This window comes from Pelobates fuscus, chromosome 1 (genome assembly GCF_036172605.1).
Source record: "Pelobates fuscus isolate aPelFus1 chromosome 1, aPelFus1.pri, whole genome shotgun sequence".
Taxonomy (NCBI): Eukaryota; Metazoa; Chordata; class Amphibia; order Anura; family Pelobatidae; genus Pelobates; species Pelobates fuscus.
Genome location: NC_086317.1, coordinates 447210657 through 447229084, shown reverse-complemented (window position 1 = coordinate 447229084; position 18428 = coordinate 447210657). Strand labels below are relative to the sequence as shown.

At 39.7% G+C, this 18428-nt stretch overlaps 1 protein-coding gene across 1 annotated transcript in view; it reads right to left on the bottom strand.

Annotated features, from left to right (window-relative positions):
• Positions 1 to 18428, bottom strand: part of GUCY1A2 (guanylate cyclase 1 soluble subunit alpha 2) — a 198939-nt gene that overhangs the window by 128321 nt on the left and 52190 nt on the right. The window contains exon 4 of the mRNA XM_063444920.1: positions 12477 to 13201. Coding sequence (XP_063300990.1) covers positions 12477 to 13201 — 725 coding nt within the window. The remainder of the gene's footprint in view (positions 1 to 12476; positions 13202 to 18428) is intronic.

The window sequence follows — 18428 nt, the reverse complement described above, 5'->3', positions numbered from 1 at the left end:
TAGTTTTACTCTGAGTGTTAGTGTGTGTGTGTTAGTGTTACTCTGAGTGTTAGTGTGTGTGTGTGTTAGTGTTACTCTGAGTGTTAGTGTGTGTGTGTTAGTGTTACTGTGAGTGTTAGTGTGTGTGTGTGTTAGTGTTACTCTGAGTGTTAGTGTGTGTGTGTTAGTGTTACTGTGAGTGTTAGTGTTACTGTGTGTTAGTGTGTGTGTTAGTGTTAGTGTGTGTGTTAGTGTTACTGTGTGTGTTAGTGTGTGTGTTAGTGTTACTGTGAGTGTTACTATGAGTGTTAGTGTTAGTGTCAGTGAGTGTGTTTCTGCTAGTGAGTGTCAGTGAGTGTGTTACTGTGTGTGTCTGTTACTGAGTGTGTTTGTGTTAGTGAGTCTGTTTGACGTCTGTTAGTGAGTGTGTGTTTGTCAGTGAGAGTGTATGTTTTGTAAGTGAGTGTGTATGTATGTCTGTCGCTGAGTGTGTCTCTGTCAGTAAATGTGTGTGTCTGTTAGCTAGTGTGTATGCGTCTGTTCGTGAGAGTGTGTGTGTGTCTTCAGCACTTACCTTTCTCCAGCGCCGGACTCCCTTGGCGCTGGGGATCCCTCCGCCGCTCAGCTCCGAATGCGCATGAACGGCAAGAGCCGTGCGCGCATTCAAACCGCCCATAGGAAAGCATTACTCAATGCTTTCCTATGGACGTTCAGTGTCTTAGAATCGCGGAAGCTCCTCTAGCGGCTGTCAGTGAGACAGCCGCTAGAGGCTGGATTAACCCTCAGTGAAACATAGCAGTTTCTCTGAAACTGCTATGCTTTTAGCTGCATGGTTAAAACTAGAGGGACCTGACACCCATACCACTTCATTGAGCTGATGTGATCTGGGTGTCTGTAGTGGTCCTTTAACCCCTTAAGGACATGTCATGATTCCCTTTTATTACAGAAGTTTGGTCCTTAAGAGGTTAAGTGTGTGTGCATCTGCATGCTCTGGTGTACATACCGCGGTCGCAGGGGTCGCAACCCCTGCGACCAGGTGCCCCTAACCCCTGCGACCAGGTGCCCGCCGCCATGTGTTGCGGCCCCGGCCTGCGCAGAGTAAGCGTGCGGGGGGGGGGCAGGGATCAATTTTCGCACCGGGGCCCCATAGGTCATGTGTACACCACTGGGTAGGGGAGCTTCTGTTCCCCTACCCGGTCTGACAGGAACCTGCAAGCGAGAACGCTCCTCCCGCGAGCAGGCATATTGGAGCGTTGCCGTGCGTTACCATGGCAACGCTCCGATCTGCCTGCTGTTCTCGCGGGAGAAGAGCGAAGTCAGCCTGCATCCAGAGGAGCTGCAGGCTGAACAGCACGCGCCACCACTGGACCACCAGGGATTGAAAAGTTCCCCCTCTCCCCTGGGCCCTGACCAAAGGTAAAGGGGGAGGGGATTAAAAAAAGGTTTTTTTATATAAATATATCAATGCTATAACCCACCCCCATACACACACTACACTCCTCCCCCCACCAACAGCACCCCTCCACACACACAGAACCCCCCCCCCCACACACAGAACACCTTCACGCACACAGAACTTCTTCATGCACGCAGAACCCCTCCACACATAAAAAGCACCCCTTCACGCACACAGCACCCCTTCACGCACACAGCACCCCTCCATGCACAAACGATTTCGTTTATGTTTGAGTGATAGTTTTCAGTTTTTTTCCCGCTTCCATATCTGCGCACTATGCTGGCGCAATGCATTACGGGGCTGGTATGGATTTTTTTTCCAGGGCTGCTTTTCATTCCCAGTCCGGCCCTGATGCCATATCATCACCAATGACATGCACACCACCTCAAAGTGAGCATGTTAGTTTGCTGTCTCTCGAAGGCATCTCATATGTAGAGCTGAAGAGCTCTCACATGAGAACAATGCCTTGTGCTTGTTTTACACATTACAGCTCAGTGTTTACTGGTGACTTGTCCCTGGTGTCCCTATAAGGGAGATACCAGACGTCAAAAGTGGGACATGGCTAATAATGGGTGCATCTGTTGAGAGGCTGTCTGTGGTGATGTATGTGGTTGGAGGCTGATTGTGGGATTGCATGTACTATGTGTGGCTAGGAACTGTAGTGTGTATGTGTTTCCAAGGGCTGTAAAGTGTGTGTGTGTGTCTAGGGGCTGTAGACATTGTGTGTATGTCTGTCTGTCTAGTGGTTGTAGAAAGAGACAGAGAAAGCATGTGTGTGTATTTGTCTATGGGGTGTAGTGTTTCTAGAGGTTGTAGTTTGTATGTATGTCTATAGGGGCTGTTGTGTGCATGCATGAGGTGTAGAGCACTCCATAAATCTATGGTGAAGTACACAAACTGACCTACAGCCTTACTAGCATGAAGGAATGGTAATACTGATTGGATTGTCCTGCTAAACGTAAATTAAGAGGAAATTACAAAGGCAAGCCTGTATCAGCTGCTTGAAGGGTTCCCTCCTGTCATGGATAAATAAGCTTTTCCTTCAGCATGACAATCATATGGGTGATTTTGTTAGCCTGCTGTTTTGACATGTTCCTGAAATGAAACTCAACAAAATGTTCAAGAGTGGAGTGGTGGAAACACTCCCAGTCCTTGGATGATGGGGACTGGAAGTTTGCCTGTCCCTATCGCCTAGTGGCACTATATTAACACCACCTGGCTTTGGCTAAAAGTGGAAGTAATGCAGGAGGTATGAATGGTGGTAGTTGGTTGCACCAAATTAGATACAGTACCAGTGGACCGTCTACCTGCCCTATTACTTTCTGTTTTGTTTTCTTCCCTCCAAACAGAAAATGGTGTTCATACCAGCACTAGTGAGATTACTCATGCCTTGCCACATAATTTCAATTGCAAATTGACTTCTTGGAAACACTCACAGTAATCCCAAACTTTAATGTGGCGCAATACATTAACCTCAACCCTTTGCCTAGTGGCTAATGAAGATGTGGGTGTTTAATAATTGATGGGAGTGGAAGTTGTCATAACACTAACCTCTACACTAGCACTTATTTGACTATTGCTAATGGGAATGGAGATGGTGGTGGTAATAATGGTAATATGACTAGTCAAGCTACTTGAGGCACTGGCAGCAGATAATGCTCCAAAAGCTGCATAAATCCCGCCGCTCAAGTCTATGTGTATATATATATGGTCAGTCCTTGATCCTACTAGTAAAGTACCCTACTAGTATCCTACTAGTACTGTACCATCAATAGGAGCAGTAACTGGCCATATATATATACATAGACTCAAGGGGAGGGATTTATACTGCTTTTCCCTGCCTTGGAATTGTTTATATGCTTTTATTTTTATTTTATTTTATTGTTTTATGTTTTTTTTTTTTATTACATTGATTGTCTCTGAAGAAATCCTATTTGCTTGGGACGAAACACATAGGACCATTTGTATCTTGTATTTTATTTTCTATTCACATTTTTTTATATTTTATTCTTGTTATAAATAATAAATTTTATCCTGACTTGGGATATGCCCTGAGCCCTGCCTTCTACATTGGTGAAGTGATTAACATCAGGAGTGGAGAAGCCCTTGATTAGCCCCTCATAATTCCAAGGGGAGCACCCTAAGGCGATATATACGTCTTTATTCCATGAGTGCAATGTTGTCAGCCTGTTTACATGTATTTCATACTGTATTGCACTATTATAGTCTTTGTTTTGTAGGTTTACAGCGGTATAGTTTGTTTTCTATATATTTTTGAATTTACCAAACTGAATATGATTTTGTGCTACTTTTAGATAAGGGTTGGGCTAACATGTCTTCAGGCTTCCCCTCAATAAATCTGAATATCAGCTAGATTTAAGAAAATAATAAATATCTATCAAACTGAATGAAAACATAAGCACATTTTAGTTTAGGGGTGCTAACCCATCTTCATGCATCCAAAAATGACATGTTAGAACTAACAACATAAACACTATCCTGATCTATCAGAAATAATAATAACAAGGTATTTAACCAGGAAAGGTACATTCAGATTACAATATCATCCTGATTTATTTTTATTTGGTGGGTGGCAGTCCCCTCATGAAATAAGTCATAAATTGGGAACTGGGTTAGATCTAATGGAAACATATATGATTATAACATATCTAATAATTAGCTACCGGCCTAAACTTTTGTATGTCTGTCTGTCTAGCCGTTGTAGAAAAAGAGAGAGAGGAAGATAACAATGCAATGTTATATGCAGACCGTGATAGGTCAACTGACCAATCTTGTAACTCTGTCTCTAGCTGTAGACAATTTTGTTATAAAGAGCAGCTTAATGACTGCTGGAGCATCAAACACCCAACTGTGAAAGACTTTTCTTTTTACTCGGCATCTAAGTCAGATTCTATAGTGGACATACTTGTTCTACCAAACCGGTTTCTGCATAGTATCTGTGAAGAAATGACTCTATTATCCGGCATTTCTGCATATTTCTTGCTTTTTCTGTTTATTTTCATTCGGCAGATGGGACTGCCGAACAAAGACCACCCCTGGCTCACTTAACTTCAAAGCCAGCATCACTTTCACCCTCTACGTGTGCGGTCAGCGTTCGTACTGCAGAGAAAACCGCGGCCATCTTTTTTTCGTCAAACAAAGGCAGCGGGACTTGGTCGTCGAGTGTCTGGAACTAAAATCAGACACTCGACTGCCCGAACACCGGTCTCAATCATACGAACGCTGGAACTATTGATACCGATTAGCTAGAAGAGCGCTATTCGATACAAATGTGCACACGAATGAGGGGAACAATCGCTGCTAGGAGCCAGGGGAATCCATTCGGTACTTTTATTAATTTTCCCCCTTTTTCTAAAGTGACCGGCAAAACCACACGAACCTCTGGAACTATTTTGGGCAGCCCACCCACGGTGAACCGGTCACAAAGGACTTCCATGGTTTTTGCGAACCCCTGAACCGATCTGGGTGAAATGTGGATATGTTGGTCACCCAGATCGGGGCTATCAGGGGACATAGAATTTGTGGGGATAACCCATGTAGAAAGGGGTGTTCCAGAAATTGGGGAAAATAGTGATTTTTCAGCCTGGAGATAATTAGGTTGTTACTGTATCAGACCTGATTATCTCCAGGACTAGGGGAGGGAATTATCTGTTTGTGTTGGGTGTGTTTTATACTTTTACTGTGCAGGATTGGATAAATGTTACTCCTCCCTGTGGGATGTCCCCTTGCATGGGGACCTGCATAAAAAGCCATGTATGTGAATAAAAGTTAGTTCTACTTGTATCCTGATCCTGGACTCTGACTGTTATTTGGAATTCGTATGCTTTACCAAGGGAATTATCTTGTGAAGCTGTTGTATTTCGTATGGATTTCGTTTCCTGTAACTACCGAACCGAGGTCTCTCTTCATTAGACTCTGACATTTCGGGAGGAAACTACCGAAAGAGGTTTGGCTAGACTTGGTTTCCTTACAGTATCGTGCTCTAGTATGAGGTTTCTTTATATGGTCCAACCATACCCTGCAAGTACTTACCTACTCTTCCCCACTCTATACCCTCCATCCTTCTACCAACCCCACAAAATGTCCAGAACATTGTCTCTCACGTTTGTGAAGCTATTGAACAGTACTTTCTGGATAATGCAACTCCTGATATATCCCTTTCTACTGTTTGGGAAGTGCATAAAGGTGTGGTGCCTGGATGTCAATACGTCTTGATGCCAAACAAAAAAGTTAAGAATCCAACAGGTGCATGCTCTCATGTAAGAGATCCATTGTTGGAGATAGCCAATAAAGCTAAAAGGCTTTTTATACTCAATTAGCAGCTAAACAAAATCTAAATGATAGATTTTACTTAATATACAATCTAAACACAAATTATGAATTACTAAATGCACATAGTTTGCTCAAAGTAACAAATGTGGGCATCTGCTGGGTCACGGTCTCTATAACACCTAGAAGGTTAAATTTGTTTCCATAATTAAGAATTAGCAATGGAAAATATCACAGTTAGTGGAAGGTATCTATTATACCATTCATGAAATATATATCTTGATAGATGAACCCCCTTCACCTATAGATATACAGGTATTTGTCCTCTAGAATACATTGCACTTTACCACATAGTCTTTGGATGAACCTTTATATAGTGAAGAATTTAAGTTAGCAGTCAAAGCATTACCATTAAGTAAGAGCCCTGTGCTTGATACCTTTTCTGCTAAATATTATAAAACATTTTTGGAGACTCTTGCCAAGCGTTTTCTTGCTGTCATTAATTATCTCAATGACATATCTGTCTTGCTCTCATCAGCTTTAGTAGCTACTATTACACTCCTTTCAAAACCTGGTAAGAATCCTTTAATTTGTGGCAGTTATTGGCCAATTTCACTAATATTGATTCGCAAAAATACTGGACTACATCTACTCCATTGGAGGATGGTGGACGAGCTAGCATGTCCTGCTCAATCTGTGAGGCGACAGGGTAATAAGACTAAACTGTTGAACCTAATTCATTACCCTAAATTATCTCATTCTCAAGCTATTCTTTTATCAACAGATGCAGAGAAAGCCTTTGACAAAGTTGAGTAGTCTATACTATTTGCCACTTTGCAGGCTTGCATGTGTGGTCCACAATGGTTGTACACAAGCTGACTATTCTACACCATTTGTAAGGACTCCCATTAATAAACACATGTTCCCTTCTGCTTTTAATTAGAATGGTACAAGACAGTACTGCCCATTGTTACCTCTATTGTTAATACTTACAATGGTACATTTCCTTGTAGCCTTAGAACCAATTCACAAATTAAAGGATTGCGAGTCTCTGACAATTAATTCCAGGCTTTTATTGTTCATCCTTACCTCGCCTACTTACAGAATTATCATTATATAACAAAGTTTGCAACTTTCAAGTTAATTTTAAAAGTGAGATTCTTCATACTAATCTTCCAGACTATTTTGCTCACTCCCACATGAGTTCCTCATATCTTCCAGAGACAATATCGCTATTTGTTAACTAAAGTTTCCACAACAGATTAAGGCAATCGAACAAGATCTCCCTCACTTTTTTGTGACTATGCAGAATCCATATTGAAAATAAATGAATTACATAATTTGTTATATTTATTACACACTTTCCCTATATTCTTCTAACTAGACCTTTTTCAATATTACTCACAAATTGTTCACCCAATTTATTTGGTCCTATATGGTTATTCTCCAGTCTCACTTGATTTAAATTCAGTGGAGGCTTGGGACTGCCCTATTTAGAAACAATTGTATGCACTACAGCAGTCCTTTTTGGAGGTTCCTTTGTGTACATTACCATGGCAATACTTGTGTAATAATGGGAACCTCACTATCCTACCTGCACTCTATACCGGGGGACAGGTGGAGGGATTTTACACAATCTCCTCTCCTTTCTTCGCAACCATCCCCCATTTTATCCCATCCCTTAAACATAATCCATTATTCAGCATATTTACTGCATCCTACCTCCCACTGAATTCTGTAATTTCAGATACGCAGCCAGTATATGAGTACTTCCAGTTAATTCACTCTATAAACCCTCTAGACTATCTATTTACTTTCTAGACTATACACAAGGATTCTGATTGTGCAAATCAGAAACCCACTTCTCCTTCCTATAACGTATTCTTTAGAAAACAGAGATTTTTACTACACTACGTATATTTGCTACCATATGGTTTGGCTCAATAGATACCACTGGTCATAATTGGTGGTCTTGCACCATTATTGAGAGATTTTGAAAGCAGATTTGAGCACTCATAAAACGTATCACTCAATTTTATATTCTTTTTATACCTGCCACAGGTCTATTTTATTTACGTTCACTATATACATTTATATTCTCCCCTGCATCTGCAAACTGTGGCAAATCATTTAATTCCAGCTTTTTGGAAGAAAGCCAAAGCTCCTTCTATTAGACACTGACTGGATTTTAAAATGTAGAATCCATTAGAGTCATTGAAGAGATACATTTTAAATGATATAACCACTATCACGCCTATTCAGCTATTTGGTCAAACTGAAAAAAATATTTTAATATTGAATTAATTATCTGATTCTCCTTTTTATAATTAGTGGTTTTATCCTCTTCTCGTCTACATTGTGTGGTTATATTGGTCAGTGTCTTCCTTTTCTTTAGAGCATTTTATGGTAATTCATGTTTTTGTCATTTTTATTTTATGTTGCCATGCCTAATAGATGTATGATATTAATTTTACAAAACATTAACCTACACTGTTTTTTACACAACTTGATTTAGAGGCTGGTAAACAACCTTGAATTTGGTGACATGTTTGTATCTACTTCCTGGACTTAAAGGAACACTATAGGGTCAGGAATATAAACATGTATTCTTGATCCAGTAGTGTTAAAAACACTATTTAGGTGGCCAGTCCCCTTCCCCCTTTAAAATCTGTAAAACTCACCTTTATTCCAGTGCTGTGCAGGTTTGATGGTGCTGGCTAATCCCCCACCCAGTCTCCTTGGCTGACATAATCAGAATTGACGATCTCAGCCAATCCAATACTTTCGTATGGGAAGACATTGGATTGGCTAAGATTGTCAATTCTGATGATCTCAGCCAAGGAGGTGGGGTGGGGCAGAGTCAATCTCAGTCCTGGCCAATCAGTATTTTTTCATAGAGATGCACTGATGCAGAGCATGCAGAGCATGGAGATGCTGAATGTCAGTGCTGGACATTGTACAGCACTGACCCAGGAAGCACCTCTAGTGGCTGTCTGAGTGATAGCCACTGGAGATGTCCCATGTTACACTGCCTTTTCTCCAGAATAACTACATTAAGCTGTAATTGTTCTGGTGACTATAGTGTCCCATTGAGGTATACATTGTACTGATGCTAAAAAAACAACGTGTAACCGATAATCTAAAGATACAGACAGATCCCTGAATTCTCCAGGGTTAATTTATTAACCCTCTTAGTCTGAATCTGCCTACTTTTACCTACCAGCACAACGAATCAAGAAAAAACAAGTACATTCATGTTCAATTCATGGTGTATATTGGTATCCGTGGTGATTGCTCCTGATTTTGTGTTTTGTGCCAGAATAGCACCTGCTTTGTGATTATAAACATGGCATATATATTCTAGCACAGTTTAAGATGTCAATATGGCTGTCTGAATTAACGTAGGACAATGAAATAAATGGTTATACTTTTACAGAGCATTTTTTGCTATGTGATTACCCAAAAAATCTGAATGCATGAAATATCTTTCCAAGCATTTAAACACCTCTTAACCTTGTAAAATGCATTTGTTTTGAACGTATCTACAAAGACTTTTTCTAAAGGTTAAATTACTCTGTACTTGAAGAATTCTCTCCAATTTGACACTAAATTGAAGCCTCTTTCATTATATTCCTCAATCGGCTTAAGTCACCAATGTTCCCAAATGCTTTTATTCAGCATATAAAAGACTTATATGTGTAATATAACAAGAAACCATGAAATAACATAATAAATTGTAAACGTTTCAATGAAAGCTGTGTCTATTTTGTTTGCCAAATAGCCGTTTTTATCATTTAAATACAAAATATGGTAAAGAAGCATTGGTTCTATTTAATCTTTTCTTTGGGATCAATTATTAAAACATAAAGGGGTATATTAGCTAATTATTCTGGTTAGTTAGCATTGGTTTAAAACTGTTCCTGGGTAACATTGTATCTTAAGTGGCTACTCACAAAGCAAAATGAAACATTCTGTGATTAAGCAATCCATTTATTAGCAACCAGAGACTAATTTTAATGGCAACTGGCATCCAAAAAGGAGATATTTTATTATTTTTGTTATTCGCCGTTTGTGTATTGCATGTGTTTTGGTAATACAGGTATTAAAGAGATTTTACAGATGTCTTTGATAAGTCTAAGGTGGAGTCTAAGCACTAGCACACATATAACCCCTTTCCAGAGTTAATTCAACCTCTCTGTGCCAAAAGAATTGCCAAAACTTCACCAAATTAATAATTTCAAAGCAGTGGGATAGATTAACAAAGTGCTCTCCTCGCTGCCCTAGTGTATACGGAAATGATAGAATAGCAATAGTACATGATTCTAACATCCTGCAGGGTAGTTCTGTTATGTACTCAGGAATACAGCTTGCAGTGACGTATTGTGGCCTAGGCCTGGGGAAGCAACAATGACACAGGTGGCAGGATTCCATCTTTTTTCAATTAAACTGGTGTTGAATTAAACCTGGCAATCTGTGTCTTGTCTCATTGAGGAAACAGGCAGCAGGTGCTGAGTGATGTGCTAGAACTCAATGATTGTTATAAAGCTGGCTGCCCACAGGAAACAGGAAGGAGACTGTGAGAGTGACTGTTTAATTTGTGACAGTACCACGTTAAAGCACCATAATTAGAGTTAAGCACATAATGGGGGTATTGCTATGAACGTTAGGTTTTAATGCAATGGGTGAAGGGTTAATACGGCATGACCAAATGCAGGGGTCAATGCAGCAGGTGCAGAGTTTATTTTAAAATGTGGTGTCTCAATGTAATGTTTATTGAACATGTCAGGGTTTAGGGCCAGACTTAGGATATGGTGTTTAGTGTGCTATAGGATTTGCATAGTAAATATATGTGGGAATCACCCTAATATATATCCTTGGGCTGAAGCCCCTGGTGTTTTTGCCACCAACAAACGCCCCTGTATGTGTGTACGTGATAGACCTAAATACACCACTGTCCAGCTACTGATAGTTTTATTTCTGTTAAAGCTCTGATACACATTTCTAAAAGGTTTTTTTTTTTTTTGAGAGCACTGATAAATATATACTTTAACTCATGGCTTAAATTGTCAAGTCCTCTATCTCTAACTAGTCCATAAAGGAACACTATAGTGATCAGAACAACTACAGCTTATTGTAGTTGTTCTGGTGTCTATGGTCAGCCCCTGCAGGCTTTGTGCTTGTAAACACTGTCTTTTCAGAGAAATTACAGCCGTGAAACACCTCCAGTGGCCACTCCTCAGATGGCCACTACAGGTGCTTCCTGGGCTCACAGTGTGCAGCAGTGCCGTTCAGCGTCTCTACGCTCTGCATGGAGACACCAAACTATTGAATCAATGCATCTCTATGAGGACATGCTGATTGGCCAGGGTGGTGTTTGGTCCCGCCCATATCCTGCCTCTTTGGAAAGCATAATTGTGATTGGCTGTGATCATCAATTCTGATGATGTCAGCAAAGGAAGTGGATCAGGGTTGGGCCAGCACTGGCATATCTGCTCGGCGCTGTAAAAAAGGTAAATTTTTAAAATTATTTAAGGGGGCCAAGGGAGGACTAGGGACCTTTTAATGACCCTTTATAAAAAAAATTACACTATAGGGTCAAGAATACATTTGTATTCCTGACCCTATAGTGTTCCTTAAAACTTTACATGCCACTGCAGACCTAGAGAGTCCTGCTTTAAAAATGACTCTAAGAAGTTTTATTGCTTTAGGATAAGCAGCATAAGCAGCAAAGAACTGTTTTTCCGCACAAATGAAAACATTCTCATGACGTGCTTTTACCAGCCCCTGGTGAATACTGGTATCTCTTGGCTGTAATGTGTGATCTGCACTTCAAATAGGTCCATATCAGTGTAGATCTGCACACCTACATGAATCAGAGCTGTGGTCTTGGTAGACTAGTGGTACCTCTTCGATTCTCAAGAAAGCACATTGACCTGCACTCACTGAAGGTGCAGACCACAAGTTCCTTATAAACTCATGAGATGTCAGGCTAGTCAGAAAGACTTTTTGATCTCTCCACCAGCCTGTGATCTCCAGGTTAAATCCTAATTCACCTTACAGTAGTCCTGTCTGTATAACATAACTCTGCATGCTAAATATAATTACAAGTTGGTGTATGATTATTGTGTAAATAATATATACATGTAAGACATGTGCATGTGGTAAAAAAAAATAATCTGTAGTGAGTAAATAAAAATATAAAAATCTGCATTTTTTTGGTCTAACTAGAATCTATAGCTGCAGTAGACATACAATATATTCATATGAAACACTACAGTAATCTTTCTTTTGACTTTTTTAAGAAATTTGACACCTTTTTTTCCTCCTATACTATGAACAGATTTCTATTACTATTTTATCAATAACTATTCTATTAATGTATATTAGTTCTTTAAGGTCCCTTTTCTGAAAAGCAGCATCTATGCTCATGTGTCACAATGTATCAGGGATGATGATCTTATACGTTAAGTGTCAGCCGGATGCCATGGCTCATCTACACAGAAAATGATTCATAATCTTGTTGTACATTTATTTATTTTTCTTAGGATGATAGTACTAAAAGAATGACAGACGATTTCTAAGTAAGTACTGTAACGATAAATGTTCCCAAAATGATTATCCACAATCTCAATATCTACTGAAGACATTTAATAATGGAATATTCTTATATCATCTACACTTTACGATAGGCCTCTGGGTTCTAGTTAAAAAAAATCTAAATGTTTAAAATTACCCTCCCCAAAATTCTTACCTTGTCTTTATTTTCAGACCCTGACGTATCTGTTGTATTCCTTATGACAAATGGAGTTGACAGTCTCAAAAGAACTTGTTCAAAGGTACAGATGACTTTTGGGGATACTATTTCAAAACTGTCGTGAAACTTCATGGTTTTGTGAACTTCACATTTTATCAGCTTTCGAAGTCCTTCCCCAAGTTGCAGGATTAGCATACTCGAATCAAACATCAAGTGAAAGGGAAATGCCATACAAAATGTATTGATGCTTATCCTCAAGTCTGATGGGATCTGGGATGATCTATGTAGAGGTATTTTTGTGATATTGGAATTATCACATTCTTTAATTTGAAAGGTAAGTGAGTTGCAGTTCCCAGGACTTGTGATTTCAGGGCACAGCTTTTCATTGACATTGTTTATTTGTTCCACTTCGACCTTTAACTGGTAGATCTTCTTTCCTACTGCTTTTATCATACCAAGCATGGCGAATTCTACAATATGATGGAGGTGAACACAACGTAGAATTAAGGTCCCATCAGCAAGCTCTTTGCATAGGAAAGAAGGAGATTCAAGGGTCACCTGTCTTCCAATGGAAGTCCTAATGTGTTCCAACAAAGCATCAAAGCCATTGAAGAAGTCATGAAGAGTTCCTCCCACAGCTCGAAGAACTCTTTCATTTTCCTCGAAACATGAACTGAAAAACTCTTCACCAAACCGTTCTTGCAATTCTTCAAGTTTCAGCCCTGAAAGGATTAACAATAAATCTCTTGACAAAAAAAAACAAACAAACAAACAAACTCACTAGTTGATCAAAGATTAATATAAATATAACTTCAAGTAATTAAATTACATTTCTGATTATTATTGTTTATAAAAATAAAAAAAAGCTATACTACTTAGATTAGATGCTGCTTTGATTAAAAATACAATAAAGATAAGATAAATGAGTTATATCATTCCAGACCAGTATTATCAAACCCCAAACCTAGGATTTTTGGAATTCACCATTTTTTTTCCCATAGGACTACTGATAAAACTTGAACGTTGGTGTACCTTGAGGATGCTGTTTTGAAACACTGGTGTACACATACCTTTAAATATTTCAAGTAGATACTCAAAATCTTATTTTTTTTTTTTAACATTCAATACCAGATAACTGCCAGAATTATTTTGCCAAAAACACAAAACAAAACAAAAACAAAAACAGATAAATGGTAACGACAATGCAAAATAATTCATGTTAGCTAACCAATTATATCAATGCATTCAAAAATAAAACATGTATGTTTAGGGTATATATTTCTTGGTAAATGCCATTACCAATGTTTGATACTTTGAAAATATTGGTATTAGTAATAAAGATGAATACATAAGTAATGAATGCTAGGCTAGCAGGAGAACAGTAATGAAATCATGTATTTTTGTTCTGTTCACTGAACTCTATTATATTAGTTACATCAGATTATCAAGTTGAATGTGACAATATTCCAGACACAGGGTTAACCAGCAATTAGTCATCATAACAGTGACACTATCACAACACTTACTGACTCATATATTGTTCATGTTGTCAAATACAATGTGTTTTTTTTATATATATTCAAAAAAAATTGGATGTACATGTATTGCTGAATGATACTGGGAATATGATATACTTATTCCAATGACACATGACTGAGTTTTATTGCAGCTCAGCTCTATAATGTACCTATTCGCATTATATATTATTGTTAGTTTTATTCACGTTCAGCTCTGTGATAAATCTATTCACACTATACACACAGCAAAGTATAGGGTAGCCCGTTTTATAGTGTTGTGAGGATGTTCACCAATGTGATAACAGAGTAAAGCATTTTTTTATTTAACCCCTTAAGGACCAAACTTCTGGAATAAAAGGGAATCATGCCATGTCACACATGTCATGTGTCCTTAAGGGGTTAAAGGGGAGCTGTAGTAAAGATTGGCCAAGGACGATAAATGGTCTAAGAAATAAGTTAAAGAAAGGCTGGAAAAAAAAAACAGGGTGTGATGGTAAGGATGGATATCTCCCTATTTGGGAGACGCTGTGATAACGTTTGAGGCCTAGCTTTTATGTACACCCTGTCTAGATATGTAAATCATTAATAAACTGCCAAAACCGTCAGCAGATCTACTAAATTTTTATCAGTCATGTGTACCCCATAATTTCCCTTTAAACTGTGATTAAATAAATAGTGTTATCTGCTTCCTTCATTTAGGTGCCTCTTATCTCTGTATGGTCACATTTAACCCCTTAAGGACACATGACATGTGTGACACGTCATGATTCCCTTTTATTCCAGAAGTTTGGTCCTTAAGGGGTTAAAGGAATCCTATAGTGACAGGAAAACAAAGACGTTTTTCTGGCACTAGGGTTAGGGTTAATAGATCCCCTCTCCCTCGCGCCCCCCTTCCCGTGGCGCTGAAGGGGTAAAACCCCTGCCGACAGGGGAGACCTAATGCCACGCGCGCATTAGACCTCCCCATTGGAAAGCATTATTTAATGCTTTTCTATGAGGAAAATCTGACGCTGGAAGTCTGTGAGGACGTCCAGCATCAGTTAATTGACCTAAAGTCCATTTGAATTCTGGAAGCCCTCTAGTGGCTAAGTGCAAAACGGTCACAGCACCCAGACTACATCAATTAGCTGAAGTGGTCTGGGTGCCTACAGTGTCCCTTTAAGGAACTAGACATTTAAGACATTTATACTGCACAAATACAAAAGCATGAACAAAAATAATTATTTAGTAGATATACCCTCAATGAAAGAAACATGCACGCACTTAATTACGCAATTTTCACTTGGGATATATCTAAAAACAGCTTGTCTCTTGTCTGCAGCCTTTGCAATCCATCCCTTCAAAAAGAGCCCAGACTTTTCAAAGCAACTCAAAGATAAGACTTTGCAAGGCCGGTGCTCTGGGTAATTGCCTCCCTCTCAATTTTAACTCTATTGAGTTAAAGGGACACTATAGTCACCAGAACAACTGTAGCTTAATGTAGTTGTTCTGCTGTCTATAGCCTGTCCCTGCAAGGTTTTTGATGTAAACACTGCCTTTTTCAGAGAAAAGGCAGTATTTAAATTACTGTCTAGGAACACCTCTAGTGGCAGTCACTCAGACGGCCTTTAGAGGTGCTTCCTGGGTCAGTGTTACAGTGTTAATGTTCAGCATCATCACGCTCTGCATTGAGGCATTGAACGTTCCTCATAGAGATGCATTGAGATGCACTTACTGGCGCTTATTGTCATGGTGCAGTGTTTTGCCGCACATGCGCGATGGCTTTGCAATGTTTTCCCATAGGAAAGCATTGGATTGGCTGAAATCAGTCAATTTGATGATCTGAGCCAAAAGGGCAGAGTGGGGCAGGACAGCCACAAGGAGACCTACACAACGCTAAAAGAATAAAATCCCCTTTTTCATCTGTGCTAAGTGGGGAGATAATCATCTAAATGGCCATTTAGACCTATGGTGTCAGTAATATATGTTTTTTAAACACCCTGGCAATAACAGGACCAGTTATCTGACTGACAGCCAGGGGGGTTTAACCAGGGTCATATATATAAGTGACCAATTCTATTGAAATCTGTACTACTTGCATAACACAGAAAAGAGGGGACACTCTTCACACATGAAGTATTTCATCACGATAAAGTGCTTTAGAGGTTTCAGAGTGTTCCTTTAAAGGACCACTCCACAACCCAAAAGCACTTCAGCTTGCTGAAGAGCGTTATGGGCGAGGAGTAGCATAGTTTAACCCAGGGGTCAAGTCCTGGGGAAAAAAAGTGTGGGAACTCACCCAGTCTGAGAAACTGCAATAATTACACTTGCAGGTTTAACCCCTTAAGGACACATGACATGTGTGACGTGTCATGATTCCCTTTTATTCCAGAAGTTTGGTCCTTAAGGGGTTAAAGGAAATGGGAAACTGCACCCAGACCACTTCAATGAGCTGAAGTTGTCTGGGTGCCTTTAGTGTCCCTTTAAGCACACTCTCTGACAGACACACACACATTCACTGACACAAACTGGCAGATACACACTGACAGTAACACACACACTCAATGACAAACACACACATTCACTGACACATATTCATTGGCAGAGAGACACACACAAACACACTGACAGACACACACTAATAGTCACACACACACTAAATGACAAACAGACTCTCACTGATTTGACAGACACTCACAACATACACTAACAGAAGCACATACACACAAATATACACATGCATACACTAACAGAAGCACATACACTCATTCACACACACGTACATACGCTAACAGACGTAAATACACTCACACACACACACACTGACACAAACACACACATACACTAACAGACATAAACTAACAGACATACACACATACATACACTAACAGACATACACTGACATACACACACACATACACTTACAGACATACACACACACATACATACACTAACAGATATACACAGGCATACACTAACAGACATACACACACACACACACACACTAACAGACAAACACACACACACACACACAGACATACATACACACAGACATACACAAACAAACATATATACAAATTATTAATATTATTAAAATTAACATTTAGGGAAAGCTGGCATGGATGAGTCCCTGAGGTCCGGTGGGGCTGCAGTGAGGCAGGCGGCTGTCTCCCTGTCACATGCGGTTCTCTCTGCTTTGCTCCCTCGTGCGGGCAGTCTACTGATGCCGGGAGCCGGAGTATGACGTCATATTCCTGCTCCCGGCATCAGCAAATGGCACGTGAGGAAGCAGAGAGAACATAGCTCCCTCGCCGCATGTGACAGGGAAACAGCCGCCTACCGGCAGGGTCCATCAGATGGCCCCCCTAAGACAGGAAGAAAACATTTGGGGGCGGCATTTTTTGCCGCCCCCTGATTAGTGCCTGCAGGGGAAATGGTGTTCCTGCTGTGAAAAAAGTTCAGGAACGCCGTTGCCACACATTCCTGCCGGACTTGAGCCCTGGTTTAACCCTAGTATATAAAAGTGATGATTTCTATGAGAAATCAGAACTTTTATAAATTATCTAGGGAACACCCCCCTGGCTGTCAATTAAACAGCCAGAGAGGATTCCTTCCTACTTCCGTTAGCTCCCCATAGCCAGACCTGACCTCAGCTCCAGACCTCAGACCAGACGTGTGTTGATACGTGCACATATAGCCAATTCAGAGGTTTCTCAATGAGGTTATTTTCCTGTGAAGAGACTGCAAGGGGAGGGCTTGCTATGGCTGCAGTTCATAAGATCTGCAGCCTTGGCAAGCTATTTTAAGATATACCCCCAATGACTACATGCATGAAAATTCATACATGTATTAATTGAGGGTATATCTACTAAAAAGTGATTTCTTCCTTTAAGAGTGGGGTAGTGTTATGGTAAGTTGGGCTAGAAGGGCTAACAGAGCTATTTACTAAAGTATTTCAAAAATTCTAAGTGAATTTCAGATTTTAGAAAACATAGCTGACGTGGAGATTTAACCCCTTAAGGACCAAACTTCTGGAATAAAAGGGAATCATGACATGTCACACATGTCATGTGTCCTTAAGGGGTTAAAGTTCTATTTAAATTCACATCAGTTTACATTTTAGTGAATAAACCTGTGAGTATTATAGATGAAAATCTGGTCTGTAACAGGGGGACTAGGTTCATCTTGTGAAGAAACAAACCAGTCAAAACATAAGGCAATTTGGCTGAACAGAGAACTCAACTGAAGCTGAACAGAAGTGCAAATTCAGTTGAAATAATTCAATTTGCTCTTGATGAACATCCAAATGGAGTAAAACAAGCAAATCAGTAACTGCAGTAATGCCTTTTTAATCACCAAAAAATACAATTTGTGTAATCCCTTTACTAATGTGCTTGTCGTGTTCTAAAATACATTGTTTGAACTTCAAAACATGACATTTCTGATATTCATA